Source organism: Platichthys flesus, chromosome 12, assembly GCF_949316205.1.
Source record: "Platichthys flesus chromosome 12, fPlaFle2.1, whole genome shotgun sequence".
Classification (NCBI taxonomy): domain Eukaryota; kingdom Metazoa; phylum Chordata; class Actinopteri; order Pleuronectiformes; family Pleuronectidae; genus Platichthys; species Platichthys flesus.
Window position 1 is genome coordinate 24,107,860 of NC_084956.1, and position 24,481 is coordinate 24,132,340.

At 41.7% G+C, this 24,481-nt stretch overlaps 1 protein-coding gene across 3 annotated transcripts in view; it reads right to left on the minus strand.

Annotated features, from left to right (window-relative positions):
* Window positions 1–24,481, minus strand: part of piezo1 (piezo type mechanosensitive ion channel component 1 (Er blood group)) — a 114,102-nt gene that overhangs the window by 11,733 nt on the left and 77,888 nt on the right. For all 3 annotated transcript variants that reach the window (XR_009923916.1, XM_062400808.1, XM_062400809.1), the window contains exons 17-43: window positions 23,652–23,758; window positions 22,641–22,807; window positions 21,828–22,004; window positions 19,930–20,055; window positions 19,587–19,787; window positions 19,099–19,303; window positions 18,580–18,684; window positions 17,629–17,785; window positions 16,853–17,096; window positions 15,851–15,947; window positions 15,056–15,221; window positions 14,358–14,447; window positions 13,414–13,496; window positions 13,070–13,138; window positions 12,876–12,976; window positions 12,607–12,751; window positions 9,467–9,532; window positions 8,915–9,087; window positions 8,460–8,569; window positions 8,169–8,345; window positions 7,637–7,895; window positions 3,018–3,206; window positions 2,287–2,487; window positions 1,914–2,154; window positions 1,068–1,215; window positions 559–706; window positions 232–384 (exon numbers count right to left, since the gene is read on the minus strand). Coding sequence is in view for 2 of the 3 variants with exons in the window: in XM_062400808.1 (XP_062256792.1) it covers window positions 232–384; window positions 559–706; window positions 1,068–1,215; window positions 1,914–2,154; window positions 2,287–2,487; window positions 3,018–3,206; window positions 7,637–7,895; window positions 8,169–8,345; window positions 8,460–8,569; window positions 8,915–9,087; window positions 9,467–9,532; window positions 12,607–12,751; window positions 12,876–12,976; window positions 13,070–13,138; window positions 13,414–13,496; window positions 14,358–14,447; window positions 15,056–15,221; window positions 15,851–15,947; window positions 16,853–17,096; window positions 17,629–17,785; window positions 18,580–18,684; window positions 19,099–19,303; window positions 19,587–19,787; window positions 19,930–20,055; window positions 21,828–22,004; window positions 22,641–22,807; window positions 23,652–23,758 (4,105 nt within the window). In the remaining variant the exon portion in view is untranslated. The remainder of the gene's footprint in view (window positions 1–231; window positions 385–558; window positions 707–1,067; window positions 1,216–1,913; window positions 2,155–2,286; window positions 2,488–3,017; window positions 3,207–7,636; window positions 7,896–8,168; window positions 8,346–8,459; window positions 8,570–8,914; window positions 9,088–9,466; window positions 9,533–12,606; window positions 12,752–12,875; window positions 12,977–13,069; window positions 13,139–13,413; window positions 13,497–14,357; window positions 14,448–15,055; window positions 15,222–15,850; window positions 15,948–16,852; window positions 17,097–17,628; window positions 17,786–18,579; window positions 18,685–19,098; window positions 19,304–19,586; window positions 19,788–19,929; window positions 20,056–21,827; window positions 22,005–22,640; window positions 22,808–23,651; window positions 23,759–24,481) is intronic.

Here is a 24,481-nt window from a genome sequence, read left to right on the forward strand (position 1 = left end):
CACATCAGTTGAAAAGCTCTAAAAATTAGGAGCAAAGCTCTAACGTTATAATAACAAATATGTCAGGGTAAACAGTTCCTTTCCAAAAGTCACCTAGTTTTCCTAACACAATGTTACAGAGGAATCTTTCCAGTAAGTAAATTAGAGGATTACTGAGACACAATAAAGAAAATACACTCACTGATATACATCAATACAAGAATGCTAATAATCTGAGTAAGTGGACTGAACCTGGAAGATGAGTTTTCCAAAAACGGCCTTGCGTAGGTACAATGCTCTGTCAATGATCATGGTGCTGAACTGGATGAGCAGCATCACCAGAAAGGCCTCAGGAACCTGGTCCTCTGACAGAGTGGAGGCTATATCAGCGGCTGCAGTGTGTTTCTAAAGGAGAGATGATCAGTGATGGAATATGCATATGTACACTCATTTCAAACCTGTAAAACAGTTAGCTACAACAAGAGGCAAAATACCATGTCTCTTTGATGGTGCAGACTGGCCACAATAGCTTTTTTTTTCATTTATAACTTAATCGCAAATCTTCCTTCCATCTCTTACCCCAAAAGCCCAAAAGCCAAAGATGACAATGATGAAGTCAATGACATCTGTCAGGAACATGAGGGCATAGACATCAGTGGCAGCCCGATACTCAGCCTGGAGAATATCCCTGAAGAAGCCCTGAGCTGGCCTGTAAACACTCTGAATACTGCAGTGGGAAATATGAATTCATTAACAGCACTAATATATGACTGTATTCTTGGACAATTGAATGAATGCTGAACACATTCATTCTTTATTAAAACTGCATTTCTTGTATCTAAAGGTATTTCTGATAATAAGTAGTAAGATGTTGTTGAATTTACAGCATTTCTAATTCAGTTAAAAATAAAATAAACTGCATAGTGCCAAATCATAACAAAAATTATCTAAAGATACTTCACATAGAAGGTCAAGGCCTCAAAATTATGGAGAAACCAAACTGTTTCCACAACGAGCAAACACATTGGCAGCTGTGAGGAGAAAAACTCCCATATTAACTAGAAGACACCTCCGTATACTGTGCTCACCCAGAGATTGAGACATGTCTGATCTTGTGTCCCAAAGCAAGCAGTCTCTGAAGGGCTGCCTCTCTCCTCCTGCCTTTCTGCTTCTTCTTTATTTGTTCTTTACTTGGATCAGTGGTCTCAGCTGTGGGCTCCACCAGAGCAGGTGGAACTGAGACAAAGGTGGAATTCAAAAAGATTTAGAACCCAAAAAATAAGAAATTCTTACCTCAAACATATTTTCTCTATGTCGTACATGTATATCACACATGCTGTATCAGTGTCAGAACACAGATGATCAAGGTAAAGATAACATGCTAGTGGATGGATCACATAATCTATAAAAACCTAACAGCAGATAACAGTAAGCAAGGAATCCTGCCTGTGTATCAACAACAGCAAATACATCAGATGGCTCCCTAAGATGTAAGGGGTTTACGTCTTATTCTTCACACTAGTCTGTATCCCTGAAAATAAGTCAGAGAATTTTGTTCATGCAACCCCAACCTTGTACAGGTATGATATGTTGGATGTTTGAAAAAACTGAAAAATGTATAATTATTATAATTATTCAAAATAAAATTCTCTCTTCTGGCATCCCTGGTATAGGCCCTGGACAATCACTCAAGAAAAACATTGGCTGTTATTTATGCTTATCAACAGATATGAATCACGCAGATAGTTGGACATGTAATAACTAAAAGATAAGGGGATAATAACAGATACAATTATGAACATATATGTGGCTTAATTTACTCTGGGGTGTCAGCGAGGGAAGGTGGGTATGGTGCACCTTTATGGAAAACAGCCTGTGTTAATGTTGGGGTAACACCTCAACCATCACAGTCCACAAATATAGAGAGCACAAACCTTTTCTGCGCTGTTGTTTTGATTGTTTAGTTTTTCTGCGGAAGCGGATACTGCTGCTTTTCTTTGGGGCCTCCTCTATCACATGCTCATTGTTTCCCTCTGTCGTATCCTTGCTTATCCTGCTAGGAGGATTCAGTATCTCCACTCCCTCTTCTGACCAAAGGGAAGCTGGTTCACCTTCAACGATCTGTGGTATAGCAGCAGCAGAGCTGGCACTCGGCTCCTCATTTTCCACATTATCCTACATTGATAGACAAAATTTAAAATAAATATTTAAAAGGAAATTTCATTAAATTGTCTGTTGATACTATACATGATGTCACTGCTTTGGTCAGTGATTTCGGCAACTAATATCAATTATAATTGCACCAACCTTTTCAAGTTGGTCTTTTTCAGTCATTTCGAGGTTATCTAGGTTGGATGTGGGTGAAACTCTGCCCTCCTCCTCCTCTTCTCCCCCCTCCTGCCTCCTTCCATCTTCATCTCCTTCAACAGTTTTTCCATCATTCTTACAACTTTCTGGTGACGGGCTCTGCTCTTCCAGGGGGCCCTCATGGTCCCAGAGACCATAACGCTGTGTGCACAGACAATATTTAAGTGGAAATGAGCATCACTTAGGGGCAGTTCATTCAGTTTGGGCAACTGCTCTGTCCTGCTTTGAAATACTGTATATTGTTTTAAAAAATAAAAACATCGGTCCTCTGTGTGACAAATGCATGCATGTTTTATAAAAGTAAGCATCTGAATTGGGGTACATTATCATTCTGTACTATAACATGTGGGCTAACTGTTTATGCACTGAAATGCATACATGAAGTTAATACTCTCCCCATGATCAGAACACTTTAGTCAAAGGTTAAAGGTGAAAAGAAGTGGAACATTAATACCACACCCACATCAGGTTCAACAAAACAGGTCAGTTAAAAAGCTACAGTTTGGTGTCCATTACTGCTGATTTACTACAGCGAAACTGGAGGCCTTAGACTTTGGTTTGCCACCACAGCTCAAAATGCATGTCATAATGTAGCCATCAAATTGTTCCTGTTCTTGCTTAATGTTTGTTAAGTGTAACCATTAATGTAATCAGTGTAAATACGAACTGACCATCAGCAGTGATCTGTGGAAGAACAGGACCAGCAGCTGCAGAAGATCATATTTGATGTAGTTGTCTGTCTTTTCAAGGCCCAGGATGCAAGGTGGGAAGAAAGGTTTATCTTCATTTAAAGTCATCTCATATACACTATTCCAGGGAAAGAATCCAAACTGAAAAAGGTATTTCACCACCACCATCACCTGAAAAACAAAGCGGTAGAATCAGTCAGGAGGCAGGAAAGTCATATGTGAGTTTATTTGGGCCCTGTTGAGTGCACTTATCTTGGACCCATTCCCTCTTTATTCGATTTCAGTGGTAAGAGTTATTCAAGGCCAATGTAAGGGTAATGGTATACTATATATGGCATATCCATCTCTTACCCCAAAAGCCCAAAAGCCAAAGATGACAATGATGAAGTCAATGACATCTGTCAGGAACATGAGGGCATAGACATCAGTGGCAGCCCGATACTCAGCCTGGAGAATATCCCTGAAGAAGCCCTGAGCTGGCCCGTAAACACTCTGAATACTGCAGAGGGAAATATGCATTCATTAACAGCATTAATATATGATTGTATTCTTGGACAATTGAATGAATGTGTTCAGCATTCATTCAATTGTCCAAGAATACAGTCATATATTAATGCTGTATTCCCTCTCCTGGAACCGTCACCTTATCGTGGTGGAGAGGTTTGCGTGTCCCTATGAACCTGAGGGCTGTGTTGTCTGGAGCCTTGTGCTCCTGGTAGGGTCTCTCATGGCAGAGTGGTCTCAGGTGAGGGGCCAGACTAAGAATGATTCAAAAAACCTCAATGAATAACGGAAGGAGAGGAGATGTGACCCAGCCCGGAGGAAGCCCGGGGCCCCCGTCTGGAGCTAGGCCCAGACGGAGGGCTCGATGGCGAGCGCCTGGTGGCCGGGTTTGCCACGGAGCCCGGTCGGGCATAGCCCGAGAAAACTACGTGGCACCCCCCCCTCTCTTCATCCCATGGGCCCACCACCTGTGGGAAGACCCGTTGGGGTCGGGTGCGCAGCCGCATGGGTGGCAGCGAAGGTCAGGGGTCTCGACGGACCAGACCCGGGCGGCAGAAGCTGGCTCTGGGGACGTGGAACGTCACCTCGCTGTGGGGAAAGGAACCGGAGCTTGTGAGGGAGGTGGAGCGCTATCAGTTAGATCTGGTGGGGCTTACCTCCACCCACAGACTCAGCTCTGGTACCGTACTCCTGGATAAGGGTTGGACTCTATTCTTCTCCGGAGTTGCCGAGGGCGTGAGGCGCCGGGCAGGTGTGGGGACACTCATAAATCCCCGGCTGAGCGCTGCGGTGTTGGAGTTTACCCCGGTAGACGAGAGGGTCGCCTCCCTGCGCCTAAGGGTTGTAGGGGGGAAAACTCTGACTGTTGTTTGTGCGTATGCACCAAACAGCAGCTCAGAGTACTCGGCCTTCTTGGAGACCCTGAATGGAGTCCTGTATGGGGCTCCAGTAGGGGACTCCGTAGTTCTGCTGGGTGACTTCAACGCCCACGTGGGCAACGATGGAGACACCTGGAGAGGCGTGGTGGGGAGGAACGGCCTCCCTGATCTAAACCCGAGCGGTCGTTTGTTATTGGACTTCTGTGCTAGTCATGGATTATCCATAACAAACACCATGTTCGAACATAAGGGTGCTCATAAGTGTACCTGGTACCAGAGTACCCTAGGCCGAAGATCAATGATCGATTTTGTGATTGTGTCATCTGATCTGAGGCCGCATGTTTTGGACACTCGGGTAAAGAGAGGGGCGGAACTGTCAACCGACCACCATCTGGTTGTGAGTTGGATCAGGGAATGGGGGAAATTTCCGGATAGACCGGGTAAGCTCAAACGAGTAGTGCGGGTGAACTGGGAACGTCTGGAGGAGGCCCCCGTCCTAGGTATCTTCAACTCACACCTCCGGCGGAGTTTTTCTGGCATTCCTGTGGAGGTTGGGGGCATTGAGCCAGAGTGGGCGGTGTTCAAAGCCTCCATTGCTGAAGCTGCGGTGGCTAGCTGTGGCCTCAGGGTCTTAGGCTCCTCAAGGGGCGGTAACCCTCGGACACCGTGGTGGACACCGGTGGTCAGGGAAGCCGTCCGATTGAAGAAGGAGGCCTTCCGGGATATGATATCCTGGAGGACTCCGGACTCGGTTGCAGGGTGCCAGAAATGCTAAAGGCTCTGGGTGTTGAGGGGCTGTCATGGTTCACACGCCTATTCAACATCGCGTGGGAGTTGGGTACAGTGCCAAAGGAGTGGCAAACCGGGGTGGTGGTTCCCCTGTTCAAAAAGGGGGACCAGAGAGTGTGTACCAATTACCGGGGTATTACACTTCTCAGCCTCCCTGGTAAAGTCTACTCCAAGGTGCTGGAAAGGAGGGTTCGGCCGATCGTCGAACCTCAGATTGAAGAGGAACAATGCGGTTTTCGCCCCGGACGTGGAACTACGGACCAGCTCTTCACTCTCGCAAGGATCCTGGAGGGGGCCTGGGAGTATGCCCATCCGGTCCACTTGTGTTTTGTGGATCTGGAGAAGGCGTATGACCGGGTCCCCCGGGAGAAACTGTGGGAGGTGCTGCGGGAGTATGGGATAAGGGGGTCTCTCCTCAGGGCCATCCAATCTCTGTACTCCCAAAGCGAGAGCTGTGTTCGGGTCCTCGGCAGCCAGTCAGTTTCGTTCTCAGTGGGTGCTGGTCTCCGCCAGGGCTGCGCCTTGTCACCAATCCTGTTTGTGATATACATGGACAGGATATCGAGGCGTAGTCGTGGCGGGGAGGGGTTGCAGTTCGGTGGTCTGAGGATCTCGTCACTGCTTTTTGCGGATGATGTGGTCCTCATTGGATCTTTGGCTTGTGACCTTCAGCACTCACTGGATCGGCTGGCGGCCGAGTGTGAAGCGGCTGGGATGAGGATCAGCACCGCTAAATCTGAGGCCATGACTCTTAGCAGGAAACCGATGGATTGCTTACTCCGGGTAGGAAATGAGTCCTTAGCCCAAGTGAAGGAGTTCAAGTACCTCGGGGTCTTGTTCGCGAGTGAGGGTACTATGGAGCGTGAGATTGGCCGGAGAATCGGAGCAGCGGGGGCGGTAATGCGTTCGCTTTACCGCACCGTTGTAACGAAAAGAGAGCTGAGCCGCAAGGCAAAGCTCTCGATCTACCGGTCGATCTTCGTTCCTATCCTCACCTATGGTCATGAGGGCTGGGTGATGACCGAAAGGACGAGATCGCGGGTACAAGCGGCCGAGATGAGTTTTCTCAGAAGGGTGGCTGGCGTCTCCCTTAGGGATAGGGTGAGAAGCTCAGTCATCCGTGAGGAAATCGGATTAGAGCCGCTGCTCCTTTACTTAGAAAGGAGTCAGCTGAGGTGGTTCGGGCATCTGGTAAGGATGCCCACTGGGCGCCTCCCTTGGGAGGTTTTTCAGGCACGTCCAGTGGGGAGGAGACCTCGGGGAAGACCCAGGACTAGGTGGAGAGATTATATCTCAACACTGGCCTGGGAACGCCTCGGGATCCCCCCGTCAGAGCTGGTCAATGTGGCCCGGGAAAGGTAAGTCTGGGGCCCCCTGCTTGAGCTGCTCCCCCAGTGACCCGACCCCGGATAAGCGGATGACGATGAGCGATGATGAGATGATATATGGCATATCAGATATAGGTCATATGACATGTTGTCCGAATCATGCCAGAAAAAAGTGTTTATAGTTAGGGAGACATTTAAACATGGGGAATTATGGCACAGTCAAAATCTCTGGAGAGCTGGGGGAAGCTGAGGAGTTTGCTGTTGCACACAACAAACTAATTAGAGTTAAAAAACAAAAAACAAACCAGAGCTAAAAATGCTGTTCATTCATCAAACCGGCCGGATGGGGTTTATGAGTTTCTTTTTTCCTCCACAGTCACAAAAGAGTTTGCTCATTGTGGGAAATTTGGGGATTTCTTGATAATTTTCTTGATCATGTATGTTAATTTCTCGCCCAATGTAATTTGGGATTGGCTCCAGCTCCCCCTGTGAATGGATGGATGGATGGATGATTGGTGGAACATCTGTAAGCCTTTCATATTAAATATCCTTCCCTGCACCTTCCTGCCTTGGTGCTGTGTCTGCATTTTAAAAACCTAGCCTTACAACAGATGACTTATTAGTATTAATCCATAGTGCAGTCCATGTTTGTGTTTTGAAACATTGTCCAGTTTTACAACTCCTGATCACTGATATTTTGAATTTTTTCCCTCATACAGTGATACAATACAAAACTGTTTAATCTCCCTGTGATTGTTTATGGCAATCCCAATGTCATTTGGGATTGGCGCCAGCTCCCCATGTGAATGGTTGGATGATTGGTGGAGCATCTGTAAGCCTTTCATATTAAATATCCTTCACTGCACCTTCCTGCCTTGGTGCTGTGTCTGCATTTAAAAAAAACCTAGCCTTAAAACAGATGACTTATTAGTATTAATCCATAGTGCAGTCCATGTTTGTGTTTTGAAACATTGTCCAGTTTTACAACTCCTGATCACTGATATTTTGTATTTTTTCCCTCATACAGTGATACAATACAAACTGCTTAATATCCCTGTGATGTTTAAGGCAGAAGTTAAGTTTGTGAAAGGTGTGATTATACCTCTGTGTAGACTATAGCAGTCATCCAAAACTTCTTGGTTGGTCTTGGAACAGCCAACAAAGCCCATAGGAACACCAATATGGGCAGGACCAGTGATATTACAGAGGCGCTGACCACATTGTTTAAAACTATGATGAAATAACAGACAAGCTCTGAGTTTGCTGCCAGCAGGTTGTACATGGCAAACAGCAGCTGGAGTAGACGGCTCTGGTTATTATAGAAGTCTCTGCTCTGTTCCAGCTCCTCGATGAAGAACTGCCTGCAGGGAGAAAGAGAAGGAAGAGTCACAGCCACTTGTATTCAATTATCACAAATCATCCAGTGACTGATAGTGACCCATGGCCATAGCTTCAAAATAAAACACAAGATCCAATAAATTAGTTTTCTTTACACAAGTTAATTCACAAAATCATTTTATTTCTGTTGCCCTTCTCAAAGCACTCTGACAGACCAAGGTGGTCAAATAAAAATAAAAAAAACACTGGATGTGGATTGTAGTTGGCCTTCAGTCAAGCGTGTCCCCAGTATCTACCTGTCTCCCAGCAGTTCACTGGCTGTTCTTGAGTGTCTGTGTTGATTTTTGGATGAGTAGGGTACCAGGTCCATGGTGCTGGATGGGGGTTCAGGACTCAAGAGATTGTCCGTGCTGTTGCGCCTTGGCCTGGGGGTACACCAGCCACTAACAGCCCTGCTGTCCACCTCTAGGCATCTGAGAGAGTGATTTAAATACACACATAACTCCAGTTAAACCTACGGAGGTTGATGTCTACTGCTAGCTGTGCCTATCATCCATGTGTAATTGGTAAACAGAAGACACATTAACCTGTATTTATTGGAGTTTTCTGCATCAGTCTCATCCAAACATGTCTCCAGCGTGGGACTCTCACTGCCTAAAGATATTTGGTCATCTGTGGAGTCTGCATTTGTATGATGCTGCAAATCAGAGAGGAAGACAAAAGTTAGTGTGTGTGTGTGTGTGTGTGTGTGTGTGTATGTGTATTAGGAAAATAAACTGTTTTATTTTAATTTCCGCTTCATTATGCAAATCATACACTGTGCAAATGTAGGGACTGCCATCGTCAATGTGATAACTTTTTACATGTTGGTTGATAGCCAGAGACGAAACAAAACAAAATAAAACATCCAGCTATTGTCCACATGATGTGAGTGTGTGTGTGTGTGTGTGTGTGTGTGTGTGTGTGTGTGTGTGTGTGTGTGCTGGGTTTTGAATTCCAAACATCCAACATTTCTTGACAAAAATGTCTGTGTCATGTTTACCTGCTGTATCTTGTGTATGATGAAGTAGCGTTCATTGCACAGAACAGAAGATGTCTCTCTGTACTGTTTAGTCAGCAGGTTGAGCCACTGAGTCAGTCCATCCACCATGGCCAAAACTATGGCCCATAGGAAGCGCAGGATATCCAAAATCCTCTGAACCATTTCTCCGTGACCTGGGGGCAGGAAATACAGTGAAGGAAGTAAACTGTGACTCTCTGTAGATTGAGCAGGATTCCAAGTAAACTTAATTTGGTATGTATATATTCTAAGAGTGGCTACAGTGTTAGGGTTCTAAGCTATTTCGTCCATTCAATTATGGGAATTTAATGTATAACGAACACATTTCACAATATTTGTCCTCATTAGTAAAATGGGAACAAGACAAATATTAAGAATGTTATATTTTGATGATACTATTTAAGTTATGCCAGGCTAAATAGGCTCTTCTTTCATGCCGTCTTTATCTTAACACACAACCAAAACACATAAGTATTTATTAGTTACCAATCATTAGTTGACTACAAACACAAGAGTGCCATAAAGTAAACCTACCCGACTCCTGTTCCTCCCCCAGCTCCTCCTGAGTGACAGGGCTCTCAAACACATCATCCCCAGAACCTAGACACATACACACACAGTTTGCAAAACATATGAACGAAATTTACAGTCGCAATGGTGACACAAAATAGATTCATGACCACATTTTCCAAACTCTGTGAACTCTATTCTCATTCATCTTCAGCAGCTAAATATAAGATATTAACAGCACATTTTCAAATGCAAACAGCAGGGGCGTTGTTAGGATCATGAGACATCGGGGGCTTAGCCCAGGGGCGAACATTGACTAAGGGGGGTCCGGGGGGGTTGCCCCCCCGGAGAAAATTTTGCACGTCAGTTAGTTAAATCCATCAATCTGGTGCAGTAGAATAGTTAAAATAAAAATGTCAGTCCTCAAATGCCTGTTGTTGGATGCAGACCATTGGGTGTGGGTGTGTACATATACAGGGTACAGGCTGTGCCAACTATTCTCCCCTTATTGTGATAAACCGTGTTTAAAAAAATATATATATTGGCAGCTTTATCGAACAGTTTGTCTTTAATAAACATCCAAGAGACAAAAGGTACATTGGAATAGAAAATTAAATGCAGTCTACATATTTGTGTTATCTCGTATATGCCTATGAAAAACAATGAATCAATTAACTGATTGGCTCTCAAAGTCCTGCCTGACACTCAACATCAGTAAAACAGCATGCATGTACTTTTAAAATAGAACTTCTAACCCTAACCCTAACGCTAGCCAGGGGAGAAACTGGAGCAATTCATCTAAATTTTCTAAAACATACATGACTGCTTTGGAAAAACGTTTGCTTTATAATCAGCGAATGTTATCGCGGGGCTATAATTAAAAAAAAAAAAAAAAAATTAAAAAAAAAAAAAAAAAAAAAAAATTGATGCGAAATTGATCCGGGGCTATTCATAAAACATCCGGGGCTAAAGCCCCGGACGCCCAGGGCTAACAACGCCCCTGGCAAACAGTGTTAAACATCCATAATCATTCCAAACACAACTGATTGCAATTTCATGTGAAAGTCTATTAAGCTGCCTGTTGTGAACCTTTTTTCAGCACAGACAAAAGGGGACCACAGCAGAAAGGTAGTAATGAACTTCTCAGTGGCATGGCTGTGGATAGATTCACCCTGATGTGTTGGATGCTGTGCATGTTTTTGGGCTGTCTTGGCTGACAGTGCATTAGGTTGGGGTCAGTGTAATATGGAGGGGCAGGCTGATGTGGTAGTTCCCATTTTTGGCCTGCAGGGTGTCCTTCTATTATCAGGGTATCACACTGCTCAGGGTCCCTGGAGAATGAGGATTCCTCACTGGTCATGGAAGTTAGACCATCCAGTCTGAGTGTGTTCTGTGAATTGGAGAACATCAACATACAACCTTGTCCTGCCGGGGGACCTGTAAGGCGTACTGCAGGTGTATGGGGTAGCTTGGCCACTGCTATGAGCCATCTGGCCCATATCATATTGTGTTTGTATTCTCAACACAAAGTCAAACATGTTTCCCCTATGGTTTGGGACTCTATCAAATGTTGTCCCATTTTTTGATTCCTGCTCGCCCCAATTATTGGACAGGATGCAAAGGTAAAGTTGAGGCAAAAATTATCCATTCTGGGAACCTCTAAACTGCATCTCAACTCTTTGCAGATGATATGGATCTGTTGACCCAATCACTCTGCGAACTTCAACAGAAACAATGGGTTGGTATTCAGTAACTTGTGAAGAGGACAAGATGGGAGACAACATCACCAAGTCTGAGGCAATGGTTTTCTCTGTCTGAAACCAGTGGATACATTTCTCATTGTTTGGTCTGAGCTGCTGCTCCAAGTGAGGAAGACTAGTAACTGGTAATTGGTGTGGCATCAGCAGTATTGGGGGCATTCTAGTGAACCATTATGGTGAAGTGTTAGCAGAGCAAGAATGCAAAGCTTTGGAATTTCAAGGCAATCAACGCTCTGAGCCCCAGCTATGGTCACAGTAGTGAAATAAACCATCAGTCTTAACGACACAGAGAGGCTCATTTATTTTTGGGATTACTTGCATAAGTGACTTGTGCCAGCTGAGGAGAGAAGCTGAGGGGAAGAAACCCTCCAACCTTTGTAGTTGTTTGGGATAATGTTCCACCACTCACACTGATGCTGACATCTTTACTGCCCCAAGAATGTCAGCACCATTTGTAGGGCTATATGAGGTGCTCATTCTAAAGTAATAAAACTCATGCTGATAGATTTCTCTAAATCCAAAAAAATTGACCTTTAGTATTTATGTTATTCAAGAAATGAATACTGACCAGCAGCCATATTCCCCATTTAATGGTAAATGGCTTCGTATTTATATAGTGCTTTTCTAGTCTTGATGACCACTCAGAGCACTTTACAGTACAGTTCTACATTCACCCATTCACACACACATTGATACAGTGCATCTATTCGCAGCACTTTGTTATTCTATGGGGGGCCATTCGGGGTTCAGCATCTTGCCCAAGGACACTTCGGCATGCAGATGGGTCAAACTGGGGATCGAACTGCCGACCTTCAGGTTGGAGGACGACCACTCTACCCCTCAGCCACAAACACCCAGATGTATGTGTGTGTGTGTTTGTGTGTGCACCTTTACCTATATCTTTGTGATGGCCCTTTTGAGTAATGACATTTTCACACAACGCAGTAGGATATTCTCCACTCAGATGCACTCACAACAACACGGAAATCTCTGATCCTTCACCACCAAAAGCTCTCTTGAAACCTTCTTCAGTGTATGTATATGGCATTGTTTTTTCCTCCTGCTCCTCACACTCTCACTCAGACATTCCCATTCACACATACTACCCCTCAGAAGAATGTCTGGAGGTTCTCCAGAGTTCAGTGCAGGTCTAAGCAGCTTTACATGAAAGTACAAGATTATATGTACGTGTGAGAGAGAGGGAGAGAGAGAGGGAGAGAGAGAGAGAGAGGGAGAGATAGAGAGAGAGAGAGAGAGAGAGAGAGAGAGAGAGAGAGAGAGAGAGAGCGAGAGAGAGAGACCAATTCTGCTATAGTGGCCGAAACTGTTTGAAACTGGGCTAGAAGTTTGCTACCCTTTGCTACACTATTCAATTCAGTGAAAACGGATGTGAGAGTATCTAACCTATAACAGAGAAAACCTCCTTTTGTGAATCCACTCCTCCTTCTCTCTCTTTGTCTTTTCTCTCAACCTTCCTCAACTGTCGCTGGCGTCTCTGACGTTCGTTAAGAGCTTCTTTCACACTGGTTACCCATGCCTGGTATGCCAACTGAAAGAGAGAAACAAGAACCAGGAACACAATGAAAATACCAACATACTCATATACATATAATTAAGCCTTAAAAGTGTCATGTATATAGTATACACAACTCAGTATACTCCATGTGTCTGACCTGACAAGCAGTCTGTTTCTGCGGCTTCTGTTCCTCAGACTGCAGATCTTCCTCGTCCTCACTGTCTGATTCAAAGAGGTAGTACTCTCCAGAGTGGAGCACTGTGAGGATAAGAAAATATATGATAAAATAAGATAATATATATATATTTAATATCAAGATATATAAAAGATAAAACAGACATCTTTTCTTACCTTTAGCATGGTCCAACCACGGCTGGTGCCACTTCCTCTTCCTTGACTTCTTCGTCTCTGTCTGGCTGTCTGGAAGGAGACCAGGGAATGTTTCTTTAGAGGATTAATATTCGAATGGCTTTACTAGCCTTACATTTTTACTAATAATATGAATTACGAATTAAAGACAAATTTGTGAATTTTATTAGCTTTTTTTAAATGTTTTCTTTATCCTACTTGTCAAACACTGATTCATGCAACTTTTTGTAAAATAATATATTAGTATTAAAATTAATTCAAGTAACAATGAGTAATTACAGGTACAGGGATGAGCTTTTCTGAGTTAGTAAGCAACTGAGTCGTACCAGCAGACGGACACTCGTTTGAGTCTTCACTTGTTTTATGTCCACCTTTATACTTCTGCTGCTTGGAGCGAATTCTCTGCATCCTAAGAGAAGAGTACAGGAAATGAATACGTTCCTAATGCAAGAATAGTTAGTGTGAGAGTTTGTGTGTCTTTAACAAATTCATACATTTTATTTATTTACAGAATAAAAATGTACATGCATATTGTGCACATTTGCACAACATCTCATGCTATGCTCATACATGAGATGCCACGATACCCCTGTTCCTAAACATATGTGTGATTTTAATCTTGGTCTATTTTTTGGGGGTTTAGGCCAGTCCCATTTTAATATTGCAGCATATGATCATATTTTATACAGGAATGTCAACAATATTGTTTTGTCACTTCCCTTCTACTCAACATGACAGTCCCCCCTGTGTACAATGGCTTTCTCCATAAAGAAATGGTTTGGTGCTGGAGGATTTGAACAGGCTGTCCCAGCCCTAACCTTGAGATGACAGACCTTATCACCAACATCAGTGTTGGACCTCACTAACCGTGTGTTGGGAAATATTTCAGTATAACATATGGGTTGACTGTTCTCTAAATATTGATCTCTGTATTTCAAATTAAACACTTGTTTGACTATTAGTGATTTTTGGCAACCTTCACAAATAATGTCAACCACATGGTGTCTCCAGAGGAAAGATCAGAAAATTGGTTGTTGGTGAGTTGCTTTGATCTGGACAGAGTCACATACCGACAGTGATTTATAGACCAATGATATCCCGGAACTATGCTGCTAGTACGTCTGAACACTTGCTATCATCCAGTGGTAAATATATTTTTAAGAATGTCATCATTCTGCTTTTCCTTTTCCTCTTTTTTCTGTGATACGCAATTTTAATACTTACAATATCAAAATCAATCACCTGTACTTACTATACTATGAATACTTACGATCCCTTGAGCTGTGACAGAGACTTCTTCTCAGATTGTTGGTGGAACTTAATGTTCTTCACAATACTGGCTCTGAAGAGCTCAAACCCCCTGAAAGGAAAATACAGTTGTCACTGCATTATTCAGCAAGAAACTGGGGAGACAGCAGCCTCAATACTTTCATTTGAATCAGAAATGAAGTGAGTCAAATTAACTATAAGCATCAGTACTTTTGGGATCTTCTGCAAACCAACAACTGTTCTTGAAAATATTAAGAATGGAAAAAGGAATGCTTACATTTTCATGTTCACCTAATCTAACAGGGGCTAATAACCAGGTGTTGTTGGTATGAGATTGTCTAAAATAAAAGTAACTTGGACAGAGAATTAAGTGATCTGGATTAGGTTCAATGTGGTAATTTGCAAATCATGCAAATCCTACAATTATGGTGGTATATAATGTGAATATCTCATTCAATCTACATATAATTCGATGTTATTAAAACATGACAATTCCCACAGGATATGAATTATAGGCATTGTATTGCTGTTGATAATTGGTGTTAACAGTCAGAAAGACCCCATGTCAACTCAGATTTGATCAGTTGAATCACTGCACTTTTTAGCCGCATCTTGTACACAGGAATGCACTTGCAACAGCATGGAAGGCTGTACACGTCACAAATAGAGTCCTTTTCTCATTGGTACAGTATGTATTACCTTGAGGCCTGTTTGGCAGAAGCCTTCAGGTCTGCAGTCACATGCAGGAAGTAGAAACTGAGGAAGACTCGTCTCTGCAGCAACAGGCAGAGAAAACAGATACTGTCCCAGATGATGCCAGCCTCCTCTACCGGAAGACTGCAGGATTTATCACTCACTGTCTTTGCTGCAATGATATAAACTCAGATTCAGTTTCTCAGAGACCATTCTGCAGAATACATATGCCTGCAACTGCTTGTGTCTGGTGTGACTTTGAAATAAAAAATCTTGAAAGCAGGATATTTATTATCATTTCAAAGACATGGCCATTGGCACATGAACATGTTCAAACATGTATTGCAACAGTAGAACATGTGAGTGTTTGGCATCTAGGCTCTGACTTAATCACTGCCCCCCGTATGATCACATAGATATGATTGGAGTGATGAGCAAATACTTGTAACCCCCCATATCGGAGCCTACAAGTGGATGCTGGGGTGATGGAGGGGCTGAAGGTGCAGCGGGACAAGCATAGGGACTGAGGGGAAATATTCTCTGCTTAAACAGACCACCTAATAAGGAGGGTGTGTATTGTAGATGATTGTGGAGAGTGACGTTTGTCACATGATGTATGTCACATGATTGGAGCAGCGCAGCTCGAGTTGGCTGCCTGAACTAGCTTACAGCTGTCGCTCTTTTTAAATGTCTTTCTTTTACATATTATATATAAATAACTATCCATATATATATCCACTATATATCCATACATATAGACTATATACACAGTGTTATAATCATCATTATTAACCCACTTACGGTCATAATATCCTTTAACTGTACAAACAAGGCTGAAGAGCTGAATAACCCAACAGAAGCTCTGTTGCATCTCAAATACAAATACACAAGCCAGGATCTGAAACACAAACACACAGGGAAATACACAAATAAATTCAACAGATGTACATTTTATTTTATTTTATTTTATTTAATGTGCACATAGTGTGTCAATCTTTTCTGAAAAAATATGTATGTATGTTGCAGTGGAAACTTTCCTATTAACTTCAGACACAAGTTAATAGTGTCCGAAGTTGGCCTCTTCACAGCAAATTAAGAAGTGACTGACAATTAAAAGTGAAGGCTATTTCACTTATATGTATAATCTGCGTAAATCTATTGGCGACCTGGTAGTTAACCCCGACCCTAACCTTAATTATTTGAAGGATTAATATGGTTTATTACAAGTCTGATTTTCAGAATTTTGGCCAATAATCATTAAGGCTGGTTTATTCCTGTACATCCTAATTATGAGTGAGTTTTCTTTGGTGTTTTGTTATGTTTGTGTGTCCCAGAGGCACTTTTGATAGAGATTGTCAAAACATACAGCCCAAGGTCCTCTCTCTGAAGTGCTGCATCATGTAACATTAAGGGCCTTATTTTCATGATCACATAAAAACCAGGTCAAGCATTGCTCTGCAGCTAATTTACTGCTCACAGTGATTGGCTCATCTTTTTCAGAGCAAATAGACCAGTGATGAGACTGGCTGAGAGTGTATCTATTATCATTACAACCTCTGATCTCTATTCCCTATCACCCATGAACACAATTTCAGGTATGATTGGAGGTGCCAAATCCAGTCCAAGCACCAAACATACATTACTACATGTTGATGCACTTATGGGAATAAAAAAAAATTGTTTTTAGTAGTTGCTGTAGTTTGGAATTTGTTTTGTCACACATTTTTCTAAAAACCAAGATATAAAGTCAGAGGGACCTAGATGCTGATAAAGTTGCAAACTAGAACCATGAGCTGTACTTACTGATAACATATTTTTAGATATAATGACTGCCACGTTATAGATGATGAGACAGTCCCACAGGGCAAGGCGGGTCCTGGAGGTCTTGACCAGGAGCTGTGTACCAAACAGTAGAAAAAAGAAGCAGGCGAGCAGGTAGCCTAATCCAAACACAGAAATCCTGGTAGATCCAGTGATGAATACCACTGACAGCACAAACCAGAAGAGGTAACGAAACACCAGAACTTTAGTCATGTCCAGGTAACTCCTGAAAGAGGACCGGGAAAAAAGAAAAACTGTGTTCAAACACAGGTTGAATGGCTTCTTTCTAAATATTGAAATAATAATTTAGCTACAGTGTCCATGATAGGCTCTAATTCATCACATTGTCTAGCTGTCTAAACCACCTGGTTAATATTTGTCTAGTTTTTGGTTATTCCAAAATATTGGTATATGTATATCTCTCTCTCCTCTCTCTCCCCCTCCCCTCCCCTCCCTCTCCTCCCCCTCCCCTCCCTCTCCCCCTATCTCTCTTCTGTCCGCTCTCTTCCACCAAGCTCTCCTCTCCCCATTTTTCCCTGCTCAACCCAAACGGTCGAGACAGATGGCCGCCTGCATTGAGTCTGGTTCTGCTAGAGGCTTCTTCGCTGTCGCTAGAGTGCTGCTCATTGTGGGAACTGTTTGGTTTCTCTATACATTTTTAAGGTCTTGACCTTCTATGTAAAGTGCCTTGTGATAATGTATATTATGATTTGGGGCTATACAAATAAAATTGAAATTGAATGGAATGCTTTGTTTACCTGCAGTTAATGAAGTTGGGCGCAGGATTAAACGGTCGCCCTTCCATCGGATCAGGGTTATCTGTGTTCTCTCCTGCCAGAACCATCCACTCCTCAGTGTTCTCACACTCAAACACCTTCCACTGCTGGGAAGCACATATCAGCAGCACAAAGTCCGCTGTGGAAACACACATAACAACAACACATCATCATCATCATCATCATCAGCGACTGCTGCTGTATCATAGCACCAACTCTGATACTTGATGGACAGTGAAGGTGAGACTGGAGAGCGGATGAGAGAGAAGGGGAGAAACACATTATGATTTATGTTATGTATTGGATGGATGCAGACCCTACGTCATAGCTTAAGCTCCTGTGGCTGTGATGCTCTGAAACTACAACAGCAAAACTAGCACTAAGGTTGTGGAGCTTCTAGCCGACTCTGTGCGTACTTCAAACAATGGTGTCTGAAACTGAGTGGATCATGTTGGAGTTGAACAGATGAATATTAATTCGTTTCACTGAAATTATTGCAACACAGAAAAGAGAGAAGACATTCAAAGAGACGATGTGTACAACCCCAAATTTGATTGAGGCAGAAGGAGGGTCAGTTTTGTCCTCTAGACATGGACGAGACATGCTACCAAGTGGACCAATCACATTTGTTTAAGTGTGCTTTGCATGGATGGAATCGCACTTCAGGCTACTGTTTAGGCTATATTATAGAGTAGCAGCCTTGCCAAACCTTCTCCAAACCTACTGAATTGGTTCAATGCAGAATTATGCAAAATAATTATGCGATAAGTTCATATGACTCTAAAAGTACAGAAAGTCGAGTAGGGGAACATTTCTCTATCTACAACTATGTTAGTGTTGAATAAGTGAATGAATAAATAAATGGTTGGTTAAATGAATGAATGAGTGAATGACCACAGAAAGACCCACAGGTACACAAGCAGAAAAACTGACCTATAAGGTTTCTGGAGTTAGGCACAGTGTAGAAGTCAGGCAGATGGATCCATTTAATGAGAGCTGAGTTTATCAACACTGGAGTGTTCCACCGCCATGGGTAATCTGCAGGACAACATACAAACGGAATTACAAATTGGAAGAAGGTAGAATGGAAGTGTGCATATAATGGACCAGAACACAATGAGGTTAAGTGTTTCTATTATGCTGTGCCTATAAATGGGATGGACAAAGGGTTTTAATAATATGCAGTCCGGCGGCAGGGTAGCGGTAGAAAGCTTTACACTGCGATTGTATAACTCCATCAACCAGTACAATTTCAGTCTACTTTTTTCCCAGTGTCATATAAGGTCACTGTGAGATTTTACATTTGACCACTGATATCTAATCAATTCATCTTTGGGTCCCAGTAACAAATGGTTAAATTTGAAAACATTCCCTTCAGGCAGACTTGAGACCGCCCAAATCGAATCACTTCATTCATTAGTCTAAGAAAACATTTTTACGTAACACACTCACCAATACAGAGAGCAGGCGGTATGCCCACACACAGCAGATACTGGTAGATCATGAAGATGGACAGAAAGAGACAATATCTGGGCCAAATCCTGGCAATAGCTGCACGCCGGCGCTTCACCAAGATGGCTACCAACCAACAGCCATGGATTATCACCAAGAAGTTCATCCGCTGGCCAATCACATTCACCGTCATCAGGAAACAAATCTTTTAAAAAGAGGGAATGTTTTAGAAACTTAAATTAAGATAACGGGAAACAGGACAAATTTTCTTAAACTTGATAATCTTTTTTTTAAATCTATTGATACTCTGGAACAGTCTACCAGAGAAAATTGTGAGCATTTCTTCTTTGTTTGAATAACATCAGAAAAAGTCTTGCAGTAGACAATTATTTTTGATTCAGATATCTTATTACGTTTTTTTCAATGAAGACTTTTTTTATTACTCTCTGCTCTAAAAAGCCCCGTAGTAAGTGTTTTTTCCGAGATACCTCTAATCCAAACTTGTAGAAAGTGTAGTTGAGTAGGTACTTGAGGCAGGATATGAGGCCTTGGTCTACAGTGTCCCTGGTGGCAGCAGGGAACAGAGCAGGGATGGTTGGGGGGGATCGTTGGAGCTGACGGTGGTGGTGATACTGGTGACGATACACTGTTGCCTCAAACACCAACAACATCAGCACAATTAAATGGTTCTAAAAATAAAAACATTGAAAAGACCATTTAGTGGACTCAATATATGGAAGAAAAACAGAAGATGTAACATAATTTAACAGTAAAATGTCTCTCATGAAATAGTGGAGAGCAGGGAGATAACTCGAAAAATATTGAATATACCTTGCTGTATCCCAGCACAGTGGCATCTTTCCTGATTCCAAACCAGTTGGCTGGATCCACCGGATACTTATACAGAGAGGAGTTCATCATCTCCTCTGTTAACAGGTTGGTTTCATTTATTAAAGGCTGAAGGAAAAGTGGAAACAAACAAATTCACGAGTGACAATTAAACTTTATTATTCCAGCTCAAAGTTGAGCACATTATTATTGTGTGAGGTCAAATTACTCTAAAACACCACCCACTGACCCAGCCCTTGGGGAGAGAACACAAGACAAATACGGAAGAAGCAGTGACTGTGACATGGGCTAAGTTTATGTGTAGTTCGGAGTTTCAGACTTTCCTGCTCAAACTAATAGACATATAGTCAGCTGCAAATATGACTTGACCTCAAAAAAATTCTAACAAAAGGTTTATCAGTGGTTTACAGTAGTATCAGATGTACTTAAAACATACTAAAAGTTTACCAAAGTTTGACTCCAAGAAAGGCCCCATTTTCAAAATGGCTGCCGTCAGGTCCTTTAAAATGACCATTACTCCTTTGTTAACCTCCTAGACCAGGAATACTGGTGCCTGATACATGTTTTGGCCATTTAATATTCTAATTAGCATATTTGCATGATAGATAAGTGAAAACAAGTACATTAATACATTAAAGTAATTGGTTACAAGCATATATATGCGAAAAATAAGTCAAATTCCCCTTAAGTAATTGCATATTTCTCTTTTTTCATATTGTTTTGCCTTGTGTTGGTGGTTTCTGTGGTAATAACCATTTTTTTTATTCCAATAAACACTAAACTAATAAGAACTGTGTGGTACTGTAAAATTAGTCAAAACAGGGCTGCACAGGGCTGCACAGGATCAATGGTTCGGTCTTGGGCAACTTTGACACTGGAGTCATCTGCAAGGGTTTTTTGGCCCGGTCTTTCCGTTTGAGGGATATTCCAAAAACAGGTTTTCCAATCATCTTTTCAATGATCTCATTGCCTATGTATCGAACTGTGGGTCAAACATTGTGATACAAACCAAATTGTGAGATTGGTGTACCGTTACAGCCCTAGTAATCTCATAAAATCATGTATTCCATAGGTATATAATTATGCCAGGGCAATTTAAACAAGTCCAATGAATTCCTAGACCCAAAAAACATGGGATTAGACACCAACATTACTTTGCTAGGTAAAAAAATGAAGCAGTTAGGATATTTCAAGGACTTCCTGCCCATCTTGGACGCCATCTTGAAATGTACAACTTTCTAGTGGTCAAACTTTGGTAAACTTTTAGTATGTTACTAAGGACACCTAATACTACTAGAAATAGCTGAGAAACCTTTTGTTAGAATTTTTTTGAGGTTAGGTGTTTTTTTTTCATATATGCAGCCGCCTAATACTGCATAATGGCAATTCCAAGTTCTTAGGTCAGATCAAAATCTTTCCTGATTGCATCTACACATGAGATTTAATGTGGTCAAAAACTTTTGGATTGCAAATGCTTTGTATTTATTTTGTACTTTTCTAGACTTGATGACCACTCAAAGCACTTTACAATATTTGCCATTAACAGACAATCATAGAGTGCATCTATGTGCAGTCTTTATGAGAAGGATCAATTTTGGGGTTCAGTAGCTTGCCCAAGGACACTTGGGCCTGCGGAAGACTGGGACTGAACTGCCAACCTTCTGGTTATAGGATGCTCTACCCCATTTTGACATTGTGTTAAATATGTCATATGTTAAAATTCAAGTGTTGAATTGGTTTAATTCAAACTGTTGTGTAAATATGTAGAATAATACTGTTTTTTAAAATTGCAGTTAACAAAATAAAACAAATATATTAAAAAAATTCTAAATGAACTGGAATGTAACGTAACAGCATGGTTATGTTCAGGTGTGTCTTACCATGCTACAGTTACTGGAGTACTCAACAGGGTTGACAACGCTGAGCTGGTACAGCATCTTACACACTATGATGACACACACCCAGACTGTAGACAGACAGGACGCCATAGGCCTGAAGCGACCGTAGGGCATTGCTAGAGACCACAAAACCACCAGAACCAGGTTCATCACAGATGGCTGTGGACAAACAAGAAAGAGGACAACATATTTAAGAGCTTAATGTCAGGTATCATGCACTTTGATAGCAACGGAAACATTAAACCTATCAGTAAACTAAGTTGATCTAAACTGTGTGTACTTTCTAATTTCTGTGATATAAAAGGCATTATATCATAACTTCATTAGGATCCCTTAGACATTGTACACTTGAAATATGTTCGAGATCAAGCAGGCTATTCAGATTTTAGCAGGAAGTGCCGGCCAGATGCAGATGGCAGAATGGATAGATCAGGCCAACAGCAGACTTTTGATACTGACATATATATATATGCAAATTACTAACTTACTAATTTTGAGTAATTGTATTTTATTGCAAAAGTAGAGTACAGGTAAGCAAATGATTGTCCAACGCTGCTTGTTTATACTTAGTGTTTTTATGCAAATAAATATTAACAGCATCCTAGATGTCTTCTGGGTGGAATATGAAGGGTGTGTGGTTGAAGTGGATTTTTCGAATCTCAAGACAGTGGACAACATGGTACTGAGACAACCGTATGGCATAATTGGGGCATGATTGACTGCTGTGCAGTGTGTTATTCAGTATTTGCCTCATTCTTTGTGCACAAACTCAATATCCACTCCAACTGCATTTACCTCTTCAAGTGCCACCCACACAGAGAAGAAGGCCACCGTCTTGAGGATGTGGAGTTCCAGAAGCCTCCAGAGAAACACTTGAACTTTGGTCAGAGTGTCTGAGAATCTTCTGGACAGGACCAGTAACCTGTCCATTACCAGACCCCACTTACTGGGCATCAACTCCTCTTAAGAAGGGAAGAGAGAGGACAGATGAAGAGAGACAGTGACAAGGTGAGGGGTGGACAGAAAGGAGAGGGCAAAAATTATAATCAGTTGAGAACAGTCCTTTCTGCAAATGTTTGTGATTTTAAATTTAGTCACATTCACATTCTCGTGTAAGCTTCACCTCTCCTTCAAAAAACCATCACTATTCTCAGCTAGCTGTTTTGCTGTCTTTAAGTTATGGTTAATATCATCTTATGAACATGAATTAATAACATAACTATATAAAAGTTAACTGTTTCAATCGTCACCTAATGTCTGGCTGAGGAAAAGGTCATAAACCTTACCTCCTCCATGTTAGAGGATTGGGCATAGAACTAAAAAGTCAAATTAAAGTTTCTAAATAGTAATTTTATGTTGTTCTTATCACATTCATTCAAGTGATTTTTCTGATTATTCTGTAATTTTGTTTATTTATAAGTTATTTCAAGCTAAAATGTATGACTGAGAGCTGGAACTGACGTGCGATTTTTCACAGCTCTATCCCCTGACTGCTACTGTGCCGATTGATTCCAATGTCCAATGATGCACTGAGTTCTCCTCTCTTCCTCTCTCGGTCTTTCACGAATTTACAGTATATCACTGAAACGACTGCTTTCATAATTTTCATCAGTCATCATTATTAGACTACTACTGCTAACTATTATTATCAAATCCTTCTTCTTCTTCTTCTTCTTCTTCTTCTTCTTCGTCTCCTTCTTCTTCGTCTTCTTCTTCTTATTATTATTTTATTATAGAAATTGTTTCTTATCTGAAATTTTACTTCAACTGTGAAAATGTTTATTTAAATTTTAACATCAACTTTACCTTCATCTTCAGATTCCTCATCCATGGTATTCAAACGGTCTTCCTCTTGAAAGTCACCCCCCACATTCCCAGACCCAGTTGGCTCAGTCCTTTCACTCTTCTTCTTCCTGGAGGCAGATTGTGTCATTAGTAGAAGGGAGAGAATATAATTGCTTGGTAAAGACTGTTAAACAGCTCAACAGAAAGCAGAGGGGTGGGTTTACATATTCACTTGGGATTGTAAGCAGGGATATGATGCCTCACATATTCATCATGTTTAATTGTTCAGAGTAAGTACTATATTTTTAATCAGAGTGGATAATGCTGATAACTTCAGTGGTTCTTCATTCATGAAAGGCGACATCTTTAAAGTGAAACTAACTTAAAATTACAAAAACTAAAAAAAATCATTTAGAGAAAATCTGTACAAAATTATAACATTGGAAAAAATTCAAACATCCAGTTAAGAGGATGGAACTTCATTTATGAATTCTGTCTGCCAAATTAATTTTTCAATGAATAGGTAATAATCGGATTAGAAGTAAACTGAGCAGCATAGTCTTCACTTTAGTCACTGTAAACAATTATTATAGTTTGGACTGACGAGTTAACCGTGAACATCAAACTGAACATATTCTCTTGTGGGTTGTAGCAGGCATGAATTCATAGGAGGTGGAGGGTGTTTTGTTTTGAGGGTGTTGGCTGAGGTCTTATTTCTCCATTGCTCCTCTGCACTCCTCCTGATATACTAACAATCCAACTGTCCATACAGTATTTATCTGTGGATGTGATTGTGAGCCTGGTCCCTAAACCCTCTGCTTCCTCAGAGATTCAGCTTCACTCAAATGTAT